This window comes from Struthio camelus, chromosome 4, assembly GCF_040807025.1.
Source record: "Struthio camelus isolate bStrCam1 chromosome 4, bStrCam1.hap1, whole genome shotgun sequence".
NCBI lineage: Eukaryota > Metazoa > Chordata > Aves > Struthioniformes > Struthionidae > Struthio > Struthio camelus.
Window position 1 is genome coordinate 40,340,487 of NC_090945.1, and position 21,354 is coordinate 40,361,840.

General features: G+C 36.6%; 1 protein-coding gene across 1 annotated transcript in view; it reads right to left on the reverse strand.

Annotated features, from left to right (window-relative positions):
* PDGFC (platelet derived growth factor C) overlaps positions 1-21,354 on the reverse strand; it is a 132,337-nt gene that overhangs the window by 24,504 nt on the left and 86,479 nt on the right. The window contains exon 3 of the mRNA XM_068942384.1: positions 12,708-12,888. Coding sequence (XP_068798485.1) covers positions 12,708-12,888 — 181 coding nt within the window. The remainder of the gene's footprint in view (positions 1-12,707; positions 12,889-21,354) is intronic.

The following is a 21,354-nucleotide window of genomic DNA, read 5'->3' on the forward strand; positions in this document are numbered from 1 at the left end:
GACTACACAAGATGTATTTCTTCCTGTTTCTCTTTGAGAACTAGATTGGTAGATTACAAGAAAGTGTTGGGATTTTTTTGTTTTTTGGGGTTTTTTTAAGTCCTCAGTTAAAGAGAGCACAGTATGGAATCTTTCATAAGGAAATATACTTTCATACTTTCATTTGGAAATTGGATTTAAAGTAAAATTAAGAATAGAAAATTATAGCTTTTTTTCTTAAAACTGTACTGCTGAAATGATTCCCCTCTGTTTTCAGATTTTTATGGGGCCATCACCTTACTATTTTGCCACTCTTCCAAGTATTAACCATGAAGCTTAGGCCAGTCCCTGTCTATAAGTTGGTATCTACCAGCATTTTTGTACATCACTAGCTTTGTACAGTAGTACACCTTTGTATGGCTTAATTAATAATGCTCCTCAGATTAGCACAATTGTTTTAAAAAGTTGTTTTTTAAATAAAAAAATAGCTTGCAGAGCAAAGGTGTTGTTTCTGTTCACATTTGGGCAGCCTTCAGTTTATTAATTTTCCTATTTTTCCTATAATCTGTAAGCACTTTCAGGTAATGAAATATCAAACCCTGTTATGGAAATTTTATTTTAATTTTTTTTCCTTAACAGCACAGCAATTCTCTTTTCCAACTTAAAGAAGCCCCTTCCCAATGCAGTTTTTAGAAATACTAGGTGCACCAATAAGAGATACACAGTTCATATAAAAGCAGAAAATAAACGACAAAAAATAAGAAGTACCTTAGCAAAACTATGGGCAATCACCATCTCACAAAATAATCACAGAAGATGATGAAACTGCACCTATTACATAAATTAAGCAGGAAGGTATTGCTGCTCTGCAGTACATAACCACAAGAGTTTCGTTTACTACCAGACAACAGAAAGTTGCTGAGGGGCTAACAACTGTCCAAAAGGCTGCATCGGGGCTCTCGGCCCCTGTACAGTGGGCTTTGCACAACGTTCTCGTTCACGCCTAACATTTCCGAAGTGTCGGGCATTCAATCTGATCACCTCTGCCACATCATCGATCTGCAGGTTTGCTCCTTAAGTTCTAATATTTTTAGATATGTTTTGTTAGCAAAGTCATTACTTTCAAATTTTATCTAGTCTTTAATCCATGTAAAAATTTATCTCTAAAAGTAATTTCTCAACTTTCATCCTTAACATTTGGGAATGCAATTGAAAAACTCTGCCAATTTTTACTTTGTCTTTTTTACTCATGATTTATTTATCTTTGTAGTTTGGCAAAACCTGAGTTGTACTCTCAAGTGTTTTATACCAGCAAGTGGTTTCAAAAGGCTCTTTTGAACCTTAATTCTACACTTACGTTGCATCAGAAGATGCACTGCTGTTTTAGGCGCCTGACTGCTAGCTTCTCCCACATGAAAGGTACCTATGACTTCCAAAAGCAGAAAAGTAATTTAAAAATGTATATACAATATTTACAGTTACATTTATTGACAGAGTGCAAACAAGAGGAGATAAATGACAGAACTTCCCTTGACCAAAAGATGCGAATTCCATGCCAAAAGGGCATTACACAGATGATTCAAGAACTGTAAGTATTTTATTATTAACTTTTGATTACTCAGAACACCTCACATTGAAATGCCTGAAGACAAATATACACACACAAGTCAAAAGAGTTCATAAGATCAGAGCGATTTTTGAAAGATAAGCAAGGGCAACCCTATTAAAAGCTTACATATTAAAAGCTCACCTATATATGGCTAGCTGTCCTGCCAGTTAGTAAGTTAAAAACACCCAGTTTTGGCATTTGGCTGTTTCCTCAAAAACAATAAAGGTGATCTCTGAGTAATCTTTCTAACTTAGGTCAACTCAGTCATCTTAATCTCCTGGGCTACCTACTCATTTCAGTCATCTCAGTCAGCAGGAAAGTTCAGGGTCAGTTCAGCTCAGGGTCAGAATTAGCAAAATCTGTGTACAAAAAATTTTTAGATTTCAGATGTTTTAAAGTTTTAACAATAATGGCATTTTTACATCCACATAGCTGTACAATCAGTAAATGATCTTTTCAGTAAAAATCCAAACTGAAATGCATTGGAAAGGTTCCATGGGTAAATACATTACATTTGACACAATCAGTCAAAAGAAACATACTGAAAACAAAACTTCTGAGTATCCATTTTAAATAAATTGTATTTACTAAGATAACTATTCACAGGACCATAAAGGTATTGATTTCTAACACAACTTCCTTAGCATAGCAGCTCACTTGTTAAAGAAAGTCACATTGTTGAAAGGGTACTTGTCACTCTGCTAGAAGAATATGTAGAAAAAAGATCTCCATCGAGAAACTCTTACATTAACTCTTATGTTAACAGAGCTACATACCTCAAAATAAAGCATCATATTGATTTAAATATCTACACTCCTACACTGAAATTTCCCATATTACCTAACAGACATACTAAGAGGAGATCTGAGAAGCGTTGTACAACACGGCAGGGCAGCGGCATCGTGGAATTCCCCAAGGAATCCTTTTGCAGCTGAAAGGGCCATTAGGAACTACTGACTTCACAATGTCTGTGGTGTTACAAGTAAAATTTCTTCCACAGGCTGTTCCACCTGCTTTCACAACTCCACTTTTCAAGTGCCTGTAAACCAAGTCTTTCATGCACTAAATTGCTCCCTTCAATTTGAAGCCCAGTAGTTTAGTGTTTCTCATAAATGTTGCTTAATATTTTTTTCTTCCTATGATTTATTGCTTAGCTCAAAAACGGAGTGAAATGAATACTCAAGTAGCATGAACGTTCTGCCTCTGGAAATGTCTTTTGCCAAAAGACTTTAGCTCTGTGCTCACATGCAAGGTTTTTTTCGTTTGTGTTTTTGTTTGTTTGTTTGTTTTTTTTAAACAATTACAGTTCTTCAGTGTGTATCAGCTACCAGCAGTTACCACAAAAGCAACTCCCCAGAATTCCTTCTCCACCACTCTACTCAGAGATAACAAAAAGAAGAGATGCAATAGCTTTAGTGATTAACTAGACTTTCCCACCAAAAAAAAGCAAAAACCTGTCAACAAAAAACGCGGTTTCTTCAACCAAACCTTTCATCATCATCATTTAAAAAGTTTTGAGTACTTATGAGACGCTAACAAATGACAGCTCATAATCCCCATCTGAAACACCAGAGGCCCGGTACTGCAAGGAGAAGACAGGTGCAAATTTCGGTATTTCCACAGTGCTTATTGCCTCTCCCTTTTTAGAAACAAAAGGATTTCTCTTAACACCACTACCAATACCGCATATTAATCTTTCCACGAGCAAACTCTCACCCTGAAGCCACTATACAGTGTTATTACTCTGCCAGGAATTTTCCTCCTGAATTTTAGGAGATGCTTTCAACAGTCTGTGGTGCTAGACTATGCAGACAGTCATCTACAGAAGCTGCTCCACTGCTGATTTGATCTCACACGCTTAGAGCTGTGCTCATCGTCCCATTTCTCCCTCACAACTCTGCTTCTGCTAAAATCCCTTTCACATCTGGACCATACGTAACAAGATAGATAAGCTACGCTAAGTAACTCTTTTGTTTGTTTTGTCCCAAATACTTTCTTTCTGCTCCTGGTTTAATCTCTTCTTACTTGCATTAAGGTAAGAAAAATTATCAGAGGGCACACCACTCTAATTAGTCACAGCACTCCTGTTTTGCTGGGATGAGGCAATGGATAGAATTGTGGCATGGCTAAACTTTTAATAATGGACAGGAACATGACACAAATGCAGCTAAAATAGCATAACTGAAAACTATGCTGCTGCCTGAAATCTAATATCAAATATGCATTTACCTAACATTTTTCCACTAGCAAGCATTTCAGAAATACATCATCTCAGTTTTTGAAAGCACACAAAATCTAGGACTGTGCCAGTTAGTCAGGGAATTACTTTGAGAATGGGTAGAGAAGCCACCAGTGTGCTTTCTCAAAAAGCTATGTATAACATCTTGATTCCGGAAACTAGAAAAGGGATAGTTAACTAGACAAATACATTTTATAATACTTAAAACATGAAAAATAAAGATAAATGCAGCCACTCCAAAAGTAAACTGAGGTAGAGAGAACCAGGAGAACAGAAGGTGGATTTTTTTGGTTTGTTTTTACATAAAGTAAGGGGAAGAAGTAGCTTATTTAATATTTGGTAAAGAATTAAATAAAAAATCACATAAAATAACTGAGAGATTGCACTCTTTAAAATAGATATGAGCAATATAAATAAATTTGAACCATGACTATGGAATAATTTTAAAAGACTAAGGGAGCATTTGAACATTACTGTGGAACATTTATGTTGAGGTTGCATCCACAGCTCCAATTACAGGAGACAGAAAGACTGATGTTCTACAAAATCCGGGCCAAGATGTGGGTTCCGTCTCAGTGAGTTTACAATGTAAAAGCAACACGTTTTGCATACAAACACGTCCCTTTCAATCAAAAAGAGTGGTTTGGAGTCTCTATCATTTTATTGCAAAACAACGGGGTTAAAAGGAAGGAGGTGCCAGACCTGAGGTTCCTATACAACATAGACTTTGACCTACTTCTCAATACATTTTATCGATGTTCCACAGGGATTCTGTAGGAAAAAAGTTCAAGCTGTTGATCATCTATTTAAATACTATATCTTAATGCTTACAAATTGGAAGAGAGAGCTCTACCTCTGAACACAGTGCCATGGGTTCTTCTAATTAAAAACAAAGCAACCTCTCCCCCCTCACCCCCAAATGGAGGAAACAAAAACATGACACCTCCTACTACACCTCCTCTCCTTCCTAAAAATCTAAGCTAAATGATTAACTGGCAGCAGTAAGAGCTTGCCATTTTCTCTGAGGGCCATGATTAGATGCTGTTGGAACATACATTTTGCCAGCTGATGTCAAAAACAATAGCCAGTTTGAGCTAGTTTTCATCAGACTAAAGTACATCAAATACTGTATTACTTCCATGCAAACTATTGATACAAAAGCATGGTTACTCAGCACTTCTACATACAATCTAGGCACAGCTCTATTTGGCCAAGATCATTTCCATGAGGTACAAGGCTCTCTGCTACTTCATTTAATCTTGATTTTTTGTTCCAGCTGTTTTTTTTTCCCTCCTAGTCAGTCCTAACCACAACTTGTCTTTTTGTTCTCAATCCAGTCTTCTCATTTACTAAATCCTAATACTCCATTTCCAGACCTACTCTCCCATCCCAGCAATCCCTACTTGCATCTCCCTGTATTTTTTAATGTCCCTCCCCCTCTCTTCCCCATACTCCGCTGGCTAACAGCTTCAGTCTTTTGAAACACAACCACTGTCACTGTTTTTTCCTTACAATCTACTTCTTCCCTGTCTTTTTCAGCTTGTCAATCTTTTCGCTCTTTCATAACCCACTGTTTCCTCATGTAAGCCTATGCCAGACCATGACTGAGCTTCTAGCCCTGCAACTAGTAATCTGACAGCAATCAATCTCCTTGGGAGACTAAGGACGTAATAGGTTTGTATAAATTTGTGAGAAGCTAAGAGTTAAGCAGTGAGCAGAACATCAATGTGATTATCAAATTATCCTGGCAACCACTCCATTTGCCACTTCCAGAAGTGCTCCACATCTTGCTCCCATTTTGTTAACATCTCCTCATCTTTTATCCTGGTTGCTGCTCCTGACAGCTTGCCTCCCCTCGCAGCAATTCCATCTGCTTACTCCTGGCCACAGAGAAGTCTCATTCTGTGATTTTTACTACAGAACAAATACTAGTTTGCTTGACAATCAGTTTAACATGTGACTAATTCTGGCATACATCTCTTGCTGGTATTTTTATAGAATTATCTATCTCCAAAGCCTTGCAACTGCAACAGAGTCCAACCAGAAAGGGCCCAGGGAAAGACAAAAAGAACGACCAAAGCTTTGGAAAGGCTTGCTTATAAAGAGCGATGGAGCTGTCTAGGACTATTCAGCCTGGAAAAGAGCTAACTTGGTATGAGACAGGTCTACCCAAAAAAAAAAAAAAAAAAAAAACACACAAGAATACCATTAAAAAGGTGGGTAGAAATGACTATTCTCTGCTGCTTCCACTGCAAGAACTAGAAGCCATGAAATGAAGCCACTAGTAGCCTGGCTCAACAAGCCGAAAGAGGTGATTCTTCATGCGAATACCTAACAGACCTGTGAGACTTTTTGCCAGTTGATGTTGTGAGTGCATGAAGTTTACCTGGGTTCAAGGGGAATCTGGACAAGTATTTGCAAGAAAGGTCCATTACGGATTTATAGATTAATAAATAGACAAGCCACACAGGCTCAGGGAATCCCCCCTTGTGCAGAAAATGGCTGGCAAGTCAGGGAGCAGAGGACAGGTAAAGAATTGCATATGCATGCCCTTTTCCTACTGTTCTCTAGTCATCCAGTGGTTACATACCCCTGGGCTAGAAAGACCCTTGGTTTGATTCAGGATACCCTGACATTCGGAAAATTAGGAATGCAACTCGAAACGTGCAGAAACCTGACAGTACTACTAACTCCACTTGAGTAATACATTTTCAAACTCACATGCATAACATTAAATGCTTTACTGTATTGGTCCTAACTGACAAAAGACTAACCAGCTTCATCTGATCCTCATCCAGTCATCGGAAAAGAGGTATTTCAGAAGTGAGATTTTACAAGACTTTGACAAGGAAGACAAAATCCCTTTGAAGATCTGTTAAAGAAAAGTTGGTACGACTGCAGAATAACGTATTTTAGGCCAATATTTGTAGCTGCTACAGGGAGTGGCCATATCCTTTTGCTAATTTCTACTGTGCAATTGTCCTGATTAGACCTAACTCAGTCCTTAAGTGAACTTAATGAAGAAAAAACCCACTCCATTACTATTTAATAAAAAATTTTCATCCCTTAGAATTACGGCAGCCCTTTCCCTCATTAAGTAAAGAGCGCTCAGTCTGAAACTGCCTTCAGACTGTGATGGCAAAATGCACTTAAAGAAAATCATTTATTTATTTTAAAATCTTGACTTTCAGTATCTAATTGTGCTTTACTAAAAGAGTACAATCTCATAACTAAAATAGTAATTTTTTTCAAAATAACAACTTCTCATAATATTATGATCTTTATTTACAAATCATCCTTTGATTTTGAATGTGGATTCCCACAACATTCTACATTAAAATTTAATAAGTGGCAATTATTTTCATTATTGATGTGCTCCCTGCTTGTTCACAGGTGTAAAATTCTATGTCTACTAAGTCAACGTGAACGATTACAGCAATATCAAGGATAACTGCTGGGCTAATTTACAGGGCTGGTAATTCCCCAGTCCATTTTCCCTACAAACAGGTATGGTCCTCCTTCCATCATTAACATCAAAACGATTTTTAAGAACTGAATGGCAAAAAATTTGATTCTAAATGTCTCTCTCCCATTTAGAGTCTCAGAAGATCCACACTGACATCTTAGGTTATGCAGGTCAAGGACAAAACTTCCACTGACTTTGGTGCAGGTCCACGGATTTGCTAGGAAATCGAAACTCATTTCTAACCCTGTCTCTCTGTGAATCTGCTTCACATATATGTATTTTTAAATTTTGTATGATGTCCACATGACAGAAAGAGATATGGTCACAGGAAAACACGGTATTATTATTTCATTAGGAAGGATCTTCCAAAGGTTCTTTCTGCCTCAAAGTTTTATTTTTCTTTCATTCTCTTTCTTTCTTAATATTTCATGTCCTGAACCTGAGGCACATCACTATCTGTGAGTAACCTTTAATGTCTGACTTAAGAAATTTAAAGGAAATTTTTCTTTAGTCCTCAGCCGAAATCTAATACAAAATTAAATCTCCATGGAAAGAATTAATCCAGAGACCTTTCCCATTTATAATAAATCATTCTTTGTCACACAGAAAATTTGTATAGTTAAAGTTATATGTCAGAGCATCTTGAAAAGTCTGTTGATGCATCTGAGCTTAGATATCATTGGTACATAATCACTGGAAACTCTGAAGACAGAGATTTTGTTTGAGAGTTCTTCTCGACATATGAAGAATTTTCAAAGTTTTCTTCCATTTCCTAAAGCATTTCAAGGTGCAAAATAACACGTACACTCTGCTGCTGCATATAACTTTGGCTGAAACATCTCTGAAACCATGTTCTTTCTTTTCCCAAATACTTTTGATTATGTCTTAAGAGTGCAGATGAAGCCCTTTCTTCACCCTTTTTAGATCAACAGTGTCCTCTGTGATGTTTCTGGTGGGATTTTCAGTTATTGTAGCCAAAGTTAGGCCTCTATAGGGCTTTTGTCCTGAGATGCGAGATACACATATGATATCTCTGAAATCTGTAGACTTTTGAAAGGAAGGGAATGCTAGGTAGCAGTGTAACCTATTTTATTAGTACTCACTTTTTCCTATTATTTAATTTCTTTGCCTTTTTCCTTAAACAAGCTCAGTTTTAAAGATCCCACAAACAAAATGAACGTGCTCAAAACTAAAACAACAAAGCTGGGCCAATTCGGATGAAATAAAGTAACAGTTATTAGATGATCCTAAACAGATGATTTGCATAACATTAATCACCTTTCATTAAGTATTACTGTTAATAACTAGAGTGCTAACACCGTCTCTCCACCAAAAGAAAAAAATTACTCTGGATTAATTCCAGGTAGCCAAACAGACACTGCACCAAAGTCACAAAACACCTGCCAAATCACAGGTCAGTCTTTTAAAAGCTTATTGGATTTGCCTCTTCATTTTCAGTTGCATACAAGAGGGTTAAGTCTGTTCTTTGCAAAGATCTTTGGCATGATCTTCAATGACAAATGACATGCTACCATATGCCAAAAAAGAAGGAGAATATACTCACCCCCAGCCTCAACTTTAACTGGAGCTGCTTTGTTCTGAATGCCCTGAATAATTAATAACTACTTTGGCAATCAGTCATGCATTCCTTAATGGCACCTCAGGCATCAAGTATCCCATTCACCCGCTCCCCTAAGTAACAATGGACTTTATTACCTCAAGTTTCTATGCCAAACTTGTAACTGACATATTTTAAACTAAGCAAATCACTAGGAAGACTGAAGCCCAAACATATTATAATAATTTATAAGGTTCTTTTCAATTGCATGTGACTACTATAGGGATTAGAGCTGCAACTGGGGGCAAGTGAGAAGGTGGGGGAAAGAAATGGAATATACATAGTATTTGCAATAAAATTCTAAGAGTTTGATATGATGCTGCCAAATACATGATTTTTGATAAAAACAAAGCTGAATAGTTGACAGTGGCACAGCCACCACTAAGTAGCCCTCAGTGAATAATGCCGTTCCCCAGTAATCACAGTCTAAGTGATATGGCATAGCATGAAAAGGAGGACTAAGAATAACAGTTGTGTTGAAAGTAGCACAAGAATTTCAAAATAACACGAACTAGATTTCCTTAGTAAGAATAAACTTTTTCATTGCTTCCATTTCATGGCATTCCAGACAAAACTAACTTAAATCTATAGAACAGAGGAAAGAAAAGCAGAGTTGAACCAAAATTATGGAAAGTTCTTCTTGAGATAGCTGAGGTACACAATTTAAAGTGAAGAAATTCAAGTAGTTAAACTCTGTAATTACCCAGAACCTGAAGAAAAGCTTCATGATCTGCTCAGGGAACATTCTGCTTTTATACAATGCGTTACAATCCTGTGATAAAGCTTTCCATAAACTGATGTTGAATCTAGTGACATCGGAACTGCTGGGAGTCCTTTTGACTGACTAAATCTTAAAAGTAAAGCAATCAGATCGATAGCCATTCTCCTGCTACTTATTCACCGTGTGAAAAGTTGCTTTGAAATATAATATACAAACTAAAAATACATATATACGATAAATTACAGCAGATTTAAACAAAGCCATTTCTCTTTCTCTTTAAAAGACCTGAAATGTGTCCAGTGCCCCTCTCTGTGTGTGGCCTCCAAATACAGAAACAAGCTTGCACTGTTTTATTTCAGTTTTGCTTCATTTCTCCCCAAACAATCTCTCATTGCTAGTCTACCAGGACTCTCACTCTCCACTTTTCTCAAAGAAAGAAAGAAAGAAAGAAAGAAAGAAAGAAAGAAAAGAACGAAAAAGATTTTTAACTGTTTAGGACCAATTCATTGAAGTGAATCACTACGTGAGTCAGCTATATTTTAGCAGGAATTCTTTATACTTCAGAATTCTTCCTACAGTTGACATCTTTTATTTTTGGGAGTTGTAAATTTTTATTTCTCTTTTAATGTAAGATGATACAGCATTACAGTTTTAAAGACAAATATAGCTTCTTGACATCAGTTTTCTATATATTTAGGTACAATGAAGCAGGTCTAATCTGGAAACTCTCCAGTTGGACTTACAACCTACATTGTTAATTATGCAGTTTGAAATGTGAAAATGTATTCCGCATTGCTTATTAAGATAGAACTTTTGATGAAAAAGATCATATCCTTTTTAACTACAGATTTGGGAACTAATTCTCACAAAGTGAAAAAGACGTTGTTATACTATGCATTTTGGACCTAGTTCTGAATTCCTGTGACATGAAGGGGACCATTCTTCATTGTTACGTATGTGAGAGATAACATAGCTTGGTTTCTAATATAGTACACTTATTTCTTAGGCATATAAACTGCGCTAATGGAGGAAACTGGGGATTAAAAAAAAGTATCCTATAGCTTCTGCTCTGTTTTTGTGTATTGAATAAATGTAATGTAAGGGTTAATGACTAAGTATTCTGATGATTAAAAGATTTTTTTTGGCAAATGTTGATAAATTAAGTATTATAACCAGTTTTTCCAATCAAATGTAGAAGAATAAACTGAGACAGTCCATTTGTACGGCATGGCATAAAGGTAGTTGTTATACATATATTCTGGAATTTTTAGGTGCATTTGTTTAATCCATTCCACAAAAATTGGATCATACATAAATCAGACAGATATGTAGCAGGTGGGATGTAGTATTAGAGAGGCAACAATAAAATCTGACATCAGTCCACACCAAACATCTATTTAGGGATTTTCTTTAACTGTTTTCTGAAGTAAACGTACTTACTACATTCTGCCCTCAGGTGTACAAAACTTTGAAGTCGGCTATATTCCAAGTTGGTTTGGTGATTGATTAAAATCACAGAATCATAGAATGGTTGAGGTTGGAAGGGACTTCTGGAGATCATCTAGTCCAATCTCCCTGCTCATGCAGGGTCACCTAGAGCACGTTGCCCAGGATCATGTCCAGATGGCTTTGGAATATCTCCAGGGAAGGAGACTCCACAGCCTCTCTGGGTAACCTGTTCCAGTGCTCAGTCACCTTCACAGGAAAGAAGTTTTTCCTCATGTCCAGACAGAACTTCCTCTGTTTCAGTTTGTGCCCGTTGCCGCTCGTCCTATCTTATTTGATTCCAAAATTTATCATTATCAGGTCATACATTCTACTAATAAAAGCGTCTAATGCAAACGGAGTCAAATATGCAGATCAAGAGTCTTATTCATTTTAGGAAAGTTTTTAGTTAGTTAGGCTCAAACTTTATAAATACTTAAAGGAAAACAATAGGAAATAATGTGAATATATAGTGCTGCACTTCACAGACTTAATTATCAGTATGCTATATATCATGTAGAAGATTATGTATTATAGAAAAGATGCACACAATTGTTGTTCTCAGTAACTGGGATTTTGCAAATGGGGAAAAGACAAAAATGGCAAAAGAAGCAAGTGAGCCAAATATGTTTTGAGTGAAGCACATGTCAGTGCAGTTACAACATGGATTCTTTTGATCAGCTTTTTTATTGAGCTTGCAAATATTTTCCAACAGCCAAATACCACAGACCACAAGACGACTTAGGAGATACAAAGTGAATTATGAGGAACTTAAAAAATATTCCTTACTCTCTTTAAATACAGAATATCTATTCTAAAAAAAGTCAATTCCTGTTCAATTTCACTCTGATGTTTCAGAACATTATCTAATCCTTGAAAAATCTATAAACATTGTTTTTGCTATCATAGAGTTTCCATTTGGTGAAAAAAGGTAACAGAAATCTACTGACAATGAATACGTACATTTTAGACAGAGACAAGTGTTTATTACCTGGGAGTTACAAGCATTAAGCAACACTCAACAAGTCCAAAGTGCATTTTCCAGGAAAAAATGCAGTGGAAATTGAGTATTATGCATTGCCTATTTTGTCACTATGATAAAAACTATTTAGAAGAATACCAACTCTTCTGTATTTTAACTAGGTATAATCATTTATAGCTTACAGGAGATGGCTGTGTACTTCTAATGGCAAGTGATTAACATCAATCACTTCAATTTCTCTTCTTCTCTACTTCCTAATACTCTTCAAATGTCATGCAGCTGATTCTTATGCTGCTTTTTTTTCCTTCCCAAAGCTAGAAGAAATGTCTTTTCCACAGTACTGTATTAGGAATGCAAACATTTTATTGAAGTTTCCAGACAAACAACGGAGCCCACAACTTCCCAAACCAAAGGCATCCAAGACGAACCGCAAGAACACTCAGTTAGTTATAAAGCAGAAACAAAATGTACAGCTCTGGAAGACAGATTGTTCATTATTATCATTAATAAATAGCAGCTAGTTCTAAACCATTCAAAGATTCTCTTGAGCTATCACTCCAAATATTTTGTTTTCCTGAAAAATTCCAATCCTGAAATATGTTACTTACTGGTACAAGAAGCGTATAATGGATGCAGAATCCAGGTTCAGAAGGAAAATATTCATCAGACACAAATCTTATTCTGATTTGGTTTCCTTTGGAGATTTGTCTGCTTGGCACACTACTGGAACCACACCAGCGTCCTAAAACAGTGCCATCACTTGGCTCTTCAACTTCTACAAAGTCATACCTGAACAGAAAAGAAAATTAAGTGTTGTTTATTGGTAAAATTCTTATAGAAACTTCTTGTTTTAATCAATACACTGATACCACATTTCGCAAGTTTTTTTCTTTAATGCTAAAAGTATGCTACCAAAGCCAGCTATTTTAAACCTAGGTTCCAAGTTGCTACTGGCTTAAATACATAATAAAATCATGCAGTGAGGTTGAAAAAAATAAAAGCAGAGTTAGCATTTTGAACCAACCATGAGTATGTTTTGTTTGTTCCTTTTATGGAAAGCAAGTACAACATGTGGGATAGGACAGAATAAAGTCAGAGAAAAAAAATCTGGAATTGCCTAAGTGTGACACAGTAACTGGTATTGCAATATCACTAGAAATAACACTACATGACACCAGTGAAAATTCAATGCCTTTTTGCTACTAAAAATTTGCCCTGTTATAATACCACTGGCAAGTAAAGTCAAGAAGGGAAAGGTGGTTTAGGTTCCTACAAGGCTTTTCCTATCAGATACAGTACATTTTAAGGTTATGCATATCCCAAAGGGACATTCGTTGAGCGCAGGTCTAAAGGTACTGTGTATCAGAAAGAGTCTGACATTGTGGTAATGCTGACAAGAGATATATAGGTTGGGAGCTCTAAAAAAGGAGAAACACATAAAGTTTGATTTAGTTTAATTGGTTTTTAATGTGTGGTCTGGGTGTCTCCGGGGATCTGTGAACAACTTCAAATAGGTCCATGAAAGGTAACTAAGAAAAGCCAGTCAATTGTCATCAATAAGCTTAAATATGCCATACACAGGTCCTCACTTCCACTGCAAAATGACTAGGGGTTCTCAAGTCATAAAAACATTGAAAACCACTGCTCTAGAAGGTACGTCTGGTTTCAATACTTCAACCTGTTTCATGTCAGTCCCCCAGCAGCCCACTGACAGAATAAACAGTAAGGATTTCAGTCAGTTTTCTCCCACTGTAGTCTGAAACACTCTAAGCAACAGCAGCAGCGTTATTTGCTTCAGGAAGGCAACACTGCATCAGTTAAAGCATGGCATGCATTTGGGAGTTTAGAGCTGCAGCTTTCTGAGTCATCATTTTATTTTTATATTATAACTCATATTCTAAAGACAATGATGACCCATGCCCAGGAAAGTTTCAAGCTTTCTATATTTTTATGCTCTTTTACATATATAGTCATGCACTAAATATATTTCTCAAAACAATCCAAATTGGTAAATACTACCGAATGGCTTTCAAGGGTGAAAACAGTCCTACCTTTCATGATAGCAAATCCTCAAATTTTAAAAGACAACACACACACACCCCCACACACACCCCCACACACATTGCCAAACATGCCAACCAATATTTAATGTGAAAATTATTACCTCATAAACATTTTCTACTGAAGCTTTTTCTGGATTTTTTTTTTTTCAGTAAAGCTAATCTTTATAATGATTCCCAGTTCCCTGGTTAGACAGCAGGTAATAAATTCTTGTGTTGCATGTTTGTGCAAGTCAGACTTGTACATTTATTATCTCCATTTAAAGGACCACTATTTTTTTTCCACTTAATTAAAAATGAATGCAATGAATATGCTCATTAACTGTGTTCAAAATCCATTACTGCCATGTACCGGAGCTTTAAATCTTGTTGAATTTACAATAATAATTACTTCATCATCATTTTGTTTCCATACACTAACATAACTTCTTTAACTGATCCACCAGTGTTTTTACTTTATGATAAGGTATACAACTTATTACGAAGACAATGTTTACGTTAATTGTACTATGGCTTCAGGGCTGGCTGAACATATTTTCATCCAATTGGTTTTGGGCTTTTTTTTTTTTTTTAATTAAGCTACGAAGTTTTTAAAAACTCCATTTTTAAATTTTTTAGCTATGAAAGAATACTTCTCTACCTCAACTTCTGTTTTGCAACGAGTGAACAAGTTAAGCATTGCATTTATGATTTAAATTTAAATTTAGGATTTTTGGGAGTCAGTCATAGCACAGGTATTCAGTGTTTCTACATAACTCATTCAGTACTTTCCCATTGCAGCCTTTGGTCCTCTGGTACTGCTGGAGGTAAAGTGCAACTCAAATTCCATACATTTTAAATCCTAGACCCTTAAAATAAATGCTAATTATTCCATTTGTTGAAAAGTAACAAAGAAAAGAGAAAATAAACGTTTTCCGTAAAACTCAAACAGAATTCAACTTTCTGATATACCAGACAGCCTCAGCAAATTTGTCTGTGCTTTTCTTTTATATTCAGCTCTTTTCTCCTTGATCTTTGTATGTAGTATTCGCAAGCAAGGTGTCCTTTGTAATCAAAATGCTTTTTGATTTTGTTTATGTGTTACCAGTGAAACCTTGATTGAGAGGTATCTCAAGTGACTCTTCCCCTACCCTATTACCATTCTCACTACCAATGACTCTTCCCCTACCCTATTACCTGTTCCCAAGTGATCAATGCGGGGGCACTCTAGACATTATAAAGTACTCACTAGTACTGCACTGAAGTGTGCAAAATTGCCAGAATCACTATTGAGGGGATTTACTAAGCCTACTTTATGAGCCAATCAAATCCAACTTTCTCATGGCAACATGATACAATACATAGAGCTCTAAGTGGTTTATAATGATTACTCCCTTTCTCTAATATCTCCCTCCGGACCTATAGAGGACTTATGTTCTTTTATGTTCAACAAACAAGTCCGGTGTTGTAGTCAAAACTTCTGTTCTCAAAAGCAAATATGTGGGATGCAAATATTGGTTTCTTACTGTTGAACGGACATCGGTGGAGCTTCCTGCACAATACAGTAATTACATAATCAAAAAACACCATCTTTTTACACCATGTTTAGAAATTCCATCTACACCAACAGGAAAACAAAACAAAAACAAAACAAAACCCACCCCTCACATGTTTCCTGGAAATAATCAAACTTCTATCCAATAACTTTACTCCTGTCTGTTATCTAGGCTTACTGGGCTGCAGAAGCTGGCCAGGAAAATCTTCTGAGCAACGAAAAATTCCTACCGTTGCACATGTTAACTGAAGTCTAAACTTGCCATGAAACAAAACAATGGATAAGATACCTCAAGATTTACAAGATTATGCTGCACAGTTCTGAGGCTTCATATGACAGGGCTAAAGAGCAGAAGGGACAAAAATCAGAACCATTCAAAATTATTTCCCCACCAAGCAAAGCTTGTAGTTGAAAACCTAGAAAACAAGGATAACCAAGAACTGAGAACTATTTTCCGTCTGCAATGGATTTAGAAAGGTTTAAAATGCATTAAATAGCTATTTGAATTAACCAAAAAAAATTCTTCTTTTTGTGCAAAGTAAAAAATAGAAAACACAACCCTCTAACAAAATGAATAGAGAAACGTACTCATGCCCTTATGCTGTACCTATTTTCAAGAAATTATTCAAATACTACTAAGTAAAATGCAGGACTAAGAGGTGGCCTTATCACCTTTACTTGTATGAAAGATACCTTTGCCTTTAGTCATGCATGATCAGCCCATAATACTTTCCCTTGTATCTGTTGCACAATACATACTCTTCTTCCCTACTGTCTAGGTGTCTGACTGTGGATAGAATTAACAACCTGTGCAAAGAATTTCTTTGAAAAGGGGAAAAGAAGCAATGTAAATGACTCTAAACTTCAAGGGCCTTCCAGCCAGGAAATGTATTTTCCAAGGGAATTTTTCTTCCTCTCCTTTCTGCATTTTTCTGTGGTTTACATTGCCATTTGCTAAACATATTCTGACAGACTGTTTACCTTGGCTTACAATTTTGTGACCTTTGCGTGGCTTCCCTCTGCCTTTAGAATGCCACAAATATATATCAATGAATGTAAGAAGCACAAACCCACATGGTAAAATAGGCTGTCATATCAGTGATGCTGGATCTTTCCATTTCCATACAGAGCCTTGCTAGACAAAATCTAGCATATCCATAAAAATAGCTTGGGAATGGTGAAGTGTATTTTTCTCCCCCCTTTGGTGAGCATTGACTTTTTTTTCTTTTTTAAATGAAAAAATAGGAAGCTGATAACAACTCTTGTAATTTCTTTTATTTCATGCCTTCTGCCATGGGACACTACAGTATTTATTTTCCACCTCGTTTGAAAGCATGTGAAGCTCCAAGATTTTCCCAGTGACAGCAGAGCACACTGAACTAGCTGCCTCAAACTCAGACCAAAAGCATCCAAGGTCTCCTGGGAGCTCACCAAGCAAACTGCTCTTGAGTAGAACACAGAGGCTTTATATTTGTAGGGTAGCTTCAGTTTTGGAAACTTTGGAAATTACTAGAAACAGTCATCTAGAAATCATCATTTTGATATTTCTCTAAATAAAATTTTTAACACTGTCATTCTAAAGGAAAATTTCCTCTCCCCATTCCATCTTCATTTCAGAGCATTTTCATTTCTGCTACTGACATGTTTCAATTGTCTATAGAACAAAAACTGTAGTTTCTAGCATTTGATTTCAGCTTTATATTTGCATAAACCAAAATGTGTCAGAGAACCGGCAATATATTACGTGGTCTTCACCTCTTAGATTACTCTCAAGTCACAGCTGTAAGTCATTATGTTAGTCTTTGTGAAATAAAGATATTATTTACATAGAAAAGAAATTAGGCCCTAAAATTTAGCCTGAAGATATTTTTTCAAAGCTTGTCTGTCTCATTTGTAATAAATTCTGAAAGCCTTTTCCAATCGACTCCCAGTGCTCCAGTAACACAATAGGCAGATCCCAATTTATCTGGGTGAAAAGTGGAACACTGGAAGAATGAGAGAGATGCTCAAATTCCACAGTATCTGAGGGCAGACCTCATCCGTTCAGCCAGCTTTGTTACTGCCTACAGCTCAAGGCAGCCTGTGCAGTCTCCAGCAAAAATGTGTGAGGGGACAAGGGGAATGCAAAGCTATGTCAACAGGCAGAGGGAAAGAGGGAGGACACTCAGAAGGAACAAAGTGTTAAGAGGAGAGAGTGCATTTCAGGCAGACCACAAGCATAGCCTACACTAGCATGTTACACTGGCAGTCCTGCAACAATGCAGTCCTAAAAAGAACAGTGTACTGCTCCATTCACTCAACAGGTGGAGAACTTTCTTCTTTTCCATTACAAATACCTCCCCTTTCACTGAGACTCAAGACACAAAAGTCAAGATAATAATAATAAAAAAATACAATTGGCAATACTGAAGCCATGTATTTGTGCACTATTTTTCCAATTTGTGTACCAGGAAATCTTACTGTGGTATTTTTTTTTATTTTTATTTTTATTTTTTTTAAACTCTAACATGGCCAAATCATGTCAGGTAACAAAACCACCCACCACACAAGTCTACATGCTATTTAATTCCTTTGCCTTTCAAATGTATTACTTCATATTATATTGCTATCTGGCAATAAATAGAAAACAATATTCACAGGAGGCTCAGACCGGAAAAGATGAGTCCATTCAGTCCAGCCCTAAATCAATAAGTAGATAATCAAGTCCCTGAAATCCACAGAACACTGGCCATGCACATCTGCAAGAGTTAGCCGTTAATAACCCAACTTACGCTGCAGAAGAAACAATTCTAACGGCACCGAAAGGCAACTGCCTAGAGGAAAGCAAGGGAGAGAAAACCTCGGCTAGAATCTTGACCTTGTAGCAGAACCAGCAAGAACTCTACTGAATGTAGAGTTAAACTTCCATACAAAATTTTTCCACTCGTCATTAACAGAAACATTTTACTGGGGCTACCCAGACGTGATCCGAATAAATCATTGATGAGATCAGTTTTTTATACTCAAAAACAATGGTTAATTATACACAAAGATCACTTCTAGCAATAAATTTCCTTTCCAGTCAATATAGCAAATGAATACATTAGGTAAAATAAAAAGTTATCTTACTGTGTCTACGTTTTCCATGAAATGAAGATATTCAAGGTATAAACAGAGACCATTTCTAACTACCATTCACCAAATATGGACCGTAGTTTCTGTGCCAACCTGCTTTGAATACACCTATTTTAGAATATGCAGTACTGTACATTAGAAACTGCCACATGGAAACACAGATTCATTCACAAATGTTATATGGTTGCCATGGTTCTCTCTACTTAACCTTCCCCATACTGATTTGTAACGGCCTGAGGCTTCTAACTCAACCACACAACTCTTTCAGTACTCTGACCTTGTTATTTAGCACACATTAAAAAAAAAAAAAAACCCTTAATTTCAATTTTTTTCCCCTCTCATTCACTGCAAGCCACTTTGATCATGAATTTACATTTACAACATGGCAAACGAGAGGAAAACCAAGCCATCAGAGCTTAAAACCAAGCCTTCAAACAGTTGAACAGTTTTTATGAAAAAGAAATAGGCACTCTGTTTTACTTGATTTTGAGAAATTACATGCTGCATAACCCGTCTCCAGTCTACTAGAAAACATGTTTTCATTTTCTGTGACTCTGTAGAAAACTTCAGGCATCATGTGAAGTTGAGACATGTACATTTTGTGTAGTAGCTTTTGTTACTTGGTGAACTACGGTTAAAGCACTATCCTCAAAAAATCCCAAACAAATGCATCTTTTTCCCTTCCTCCTCAAAAACCCTCTCTGTATCAACAGGTCATTTCAGTGCCAAACGATAAACTGAGCATTGCTGAAAACATGTCCTTTCCCTGATGAGACTGGCACAAAAAGAGCTTTGGGAAATAAATCACCATGACTGGTTATCTAGGCACACACTAGTAAATCCTTAAGCACCTGCTTCATGTTAAGCACGCGAGTACCAGGTATTCTCTACAGGTACCTTTGGCCTTACAGGGAGGAAAGGGTACTACGTTTTCACAAGAATGAGAAATTCTAAACTAGAGGTACTGGTAAGCCTACTGCAGGCTCTGAAACAAAACAATTCCATATTTTGACAGCAACCTCATAATTTTTTAAGCATATGTTAAACTACTCATATGGATAAAGAATGTAAATAAGTACATTCAGGAATACAGAGATCACAGGATTCAGTCCTAGATGGCCTATGTTATAAATTTCTACTGGTATGACTTTTCTAGTTATTGATACATTATTCCAATCCATGTGAATAGGTATTTTAGGATACAGATAGAGACAGCACAATTGTGCAGATTAAAAGTAGAGGAACAAAGATAACTTCCCAACTTCTCTTAAAAGTTTGATTATTAGCTTTCTTGGAAGCTACCTATATTTATTTTCCTTGTATCAGAGAATGCTAATCATTTCCAAAGCCGATTAGGAGAATAAATGTGTTTAGTATTCTTTAAATAAGGATTGTGTTTGGTCTAAAATGTCACATTGTAAACTGAATAGAGTTCACTAGCACAATTATATACGATCTCTTGTCTACTACGACTAGCACTCATATGGTTTACCAATCCAGGACAGACCATTTGTCGTGAAGTCCAATATCCTGCTCCAGGCCAGGCTAATAACTGCTACTAAACAGAAAGTGAAAAATCACTATGATGTAGGCGAGCAGCAGCATAACAACACATGAGGCATAAGAAACGTGTTCCGAACCCTAGCAGGAGATCAGTTTACAGCTAAGCATAAAGTACTTTGCCAAAAGTAAAGAGTTGCCTCTCATTTCGGTTTAGCTAGCTGTAAGTTAATGGGGATAAAATTATTCAGACCTATTTTTAATTCGGTCATAGCATATGAATCAGAGTGGTATGAAATAGTACCTCCTCATCGTTGTTGCTAATAGTCTGGTCTCCTTGTTCTCATGTTATCATCAGAAAAGAGCCACTCATTTTACATTACAAAATCTCTCAAGACATGCACATGTGACCAGCTTTACTTTCCAGGATAAATAATCCCACTTTTTGCAATTTCTCATTCACACTTCTCTGATCTGATGATCAGATGACAATAGATTACTGTCAACTGCATCGAATTTCACTACTACTTTGTACTTACTAGCGCAGCAGCATAAAGTGCAAGACAGAATTGTTCCTGATTTAATTTGTCCAACTCTGGCAATATTTGCTGGTAACGCTATCTAACTACAGCTTCATTCAAGCAACTTACTTTGTTAATACATTGACAATACACAAAAAAGTGACCACAGAGCACAGTGAGAGGGAGTGGGGGAATGGAGAGGAAGAAGAGAGGAGGAAAGAAAAAAGAAAAGATGAAGAAATGGGTGAGGAAACACAACTGTGTCTAGGAACAGGAGAACTGGTATCTGCTATTCCTGCTGATGAAACAGGAGAAAGCTGCTTATAAACCTGACAGGGGGCCTACTCGCTTAACTGTACTCAGATTTCTAGTAGCCAGAAAATATGAGGGAGGGAGCGCATATTATGTATAATCTAGACTATTTAGAGTAAGTTTAGGTTACGCTGTTGGGCTTGCCTTTATAATTTGCATTTAACTCTTGACATCTGGATTTAAGAAACCATGCAAGAAACTGTAAGTGGCTAAA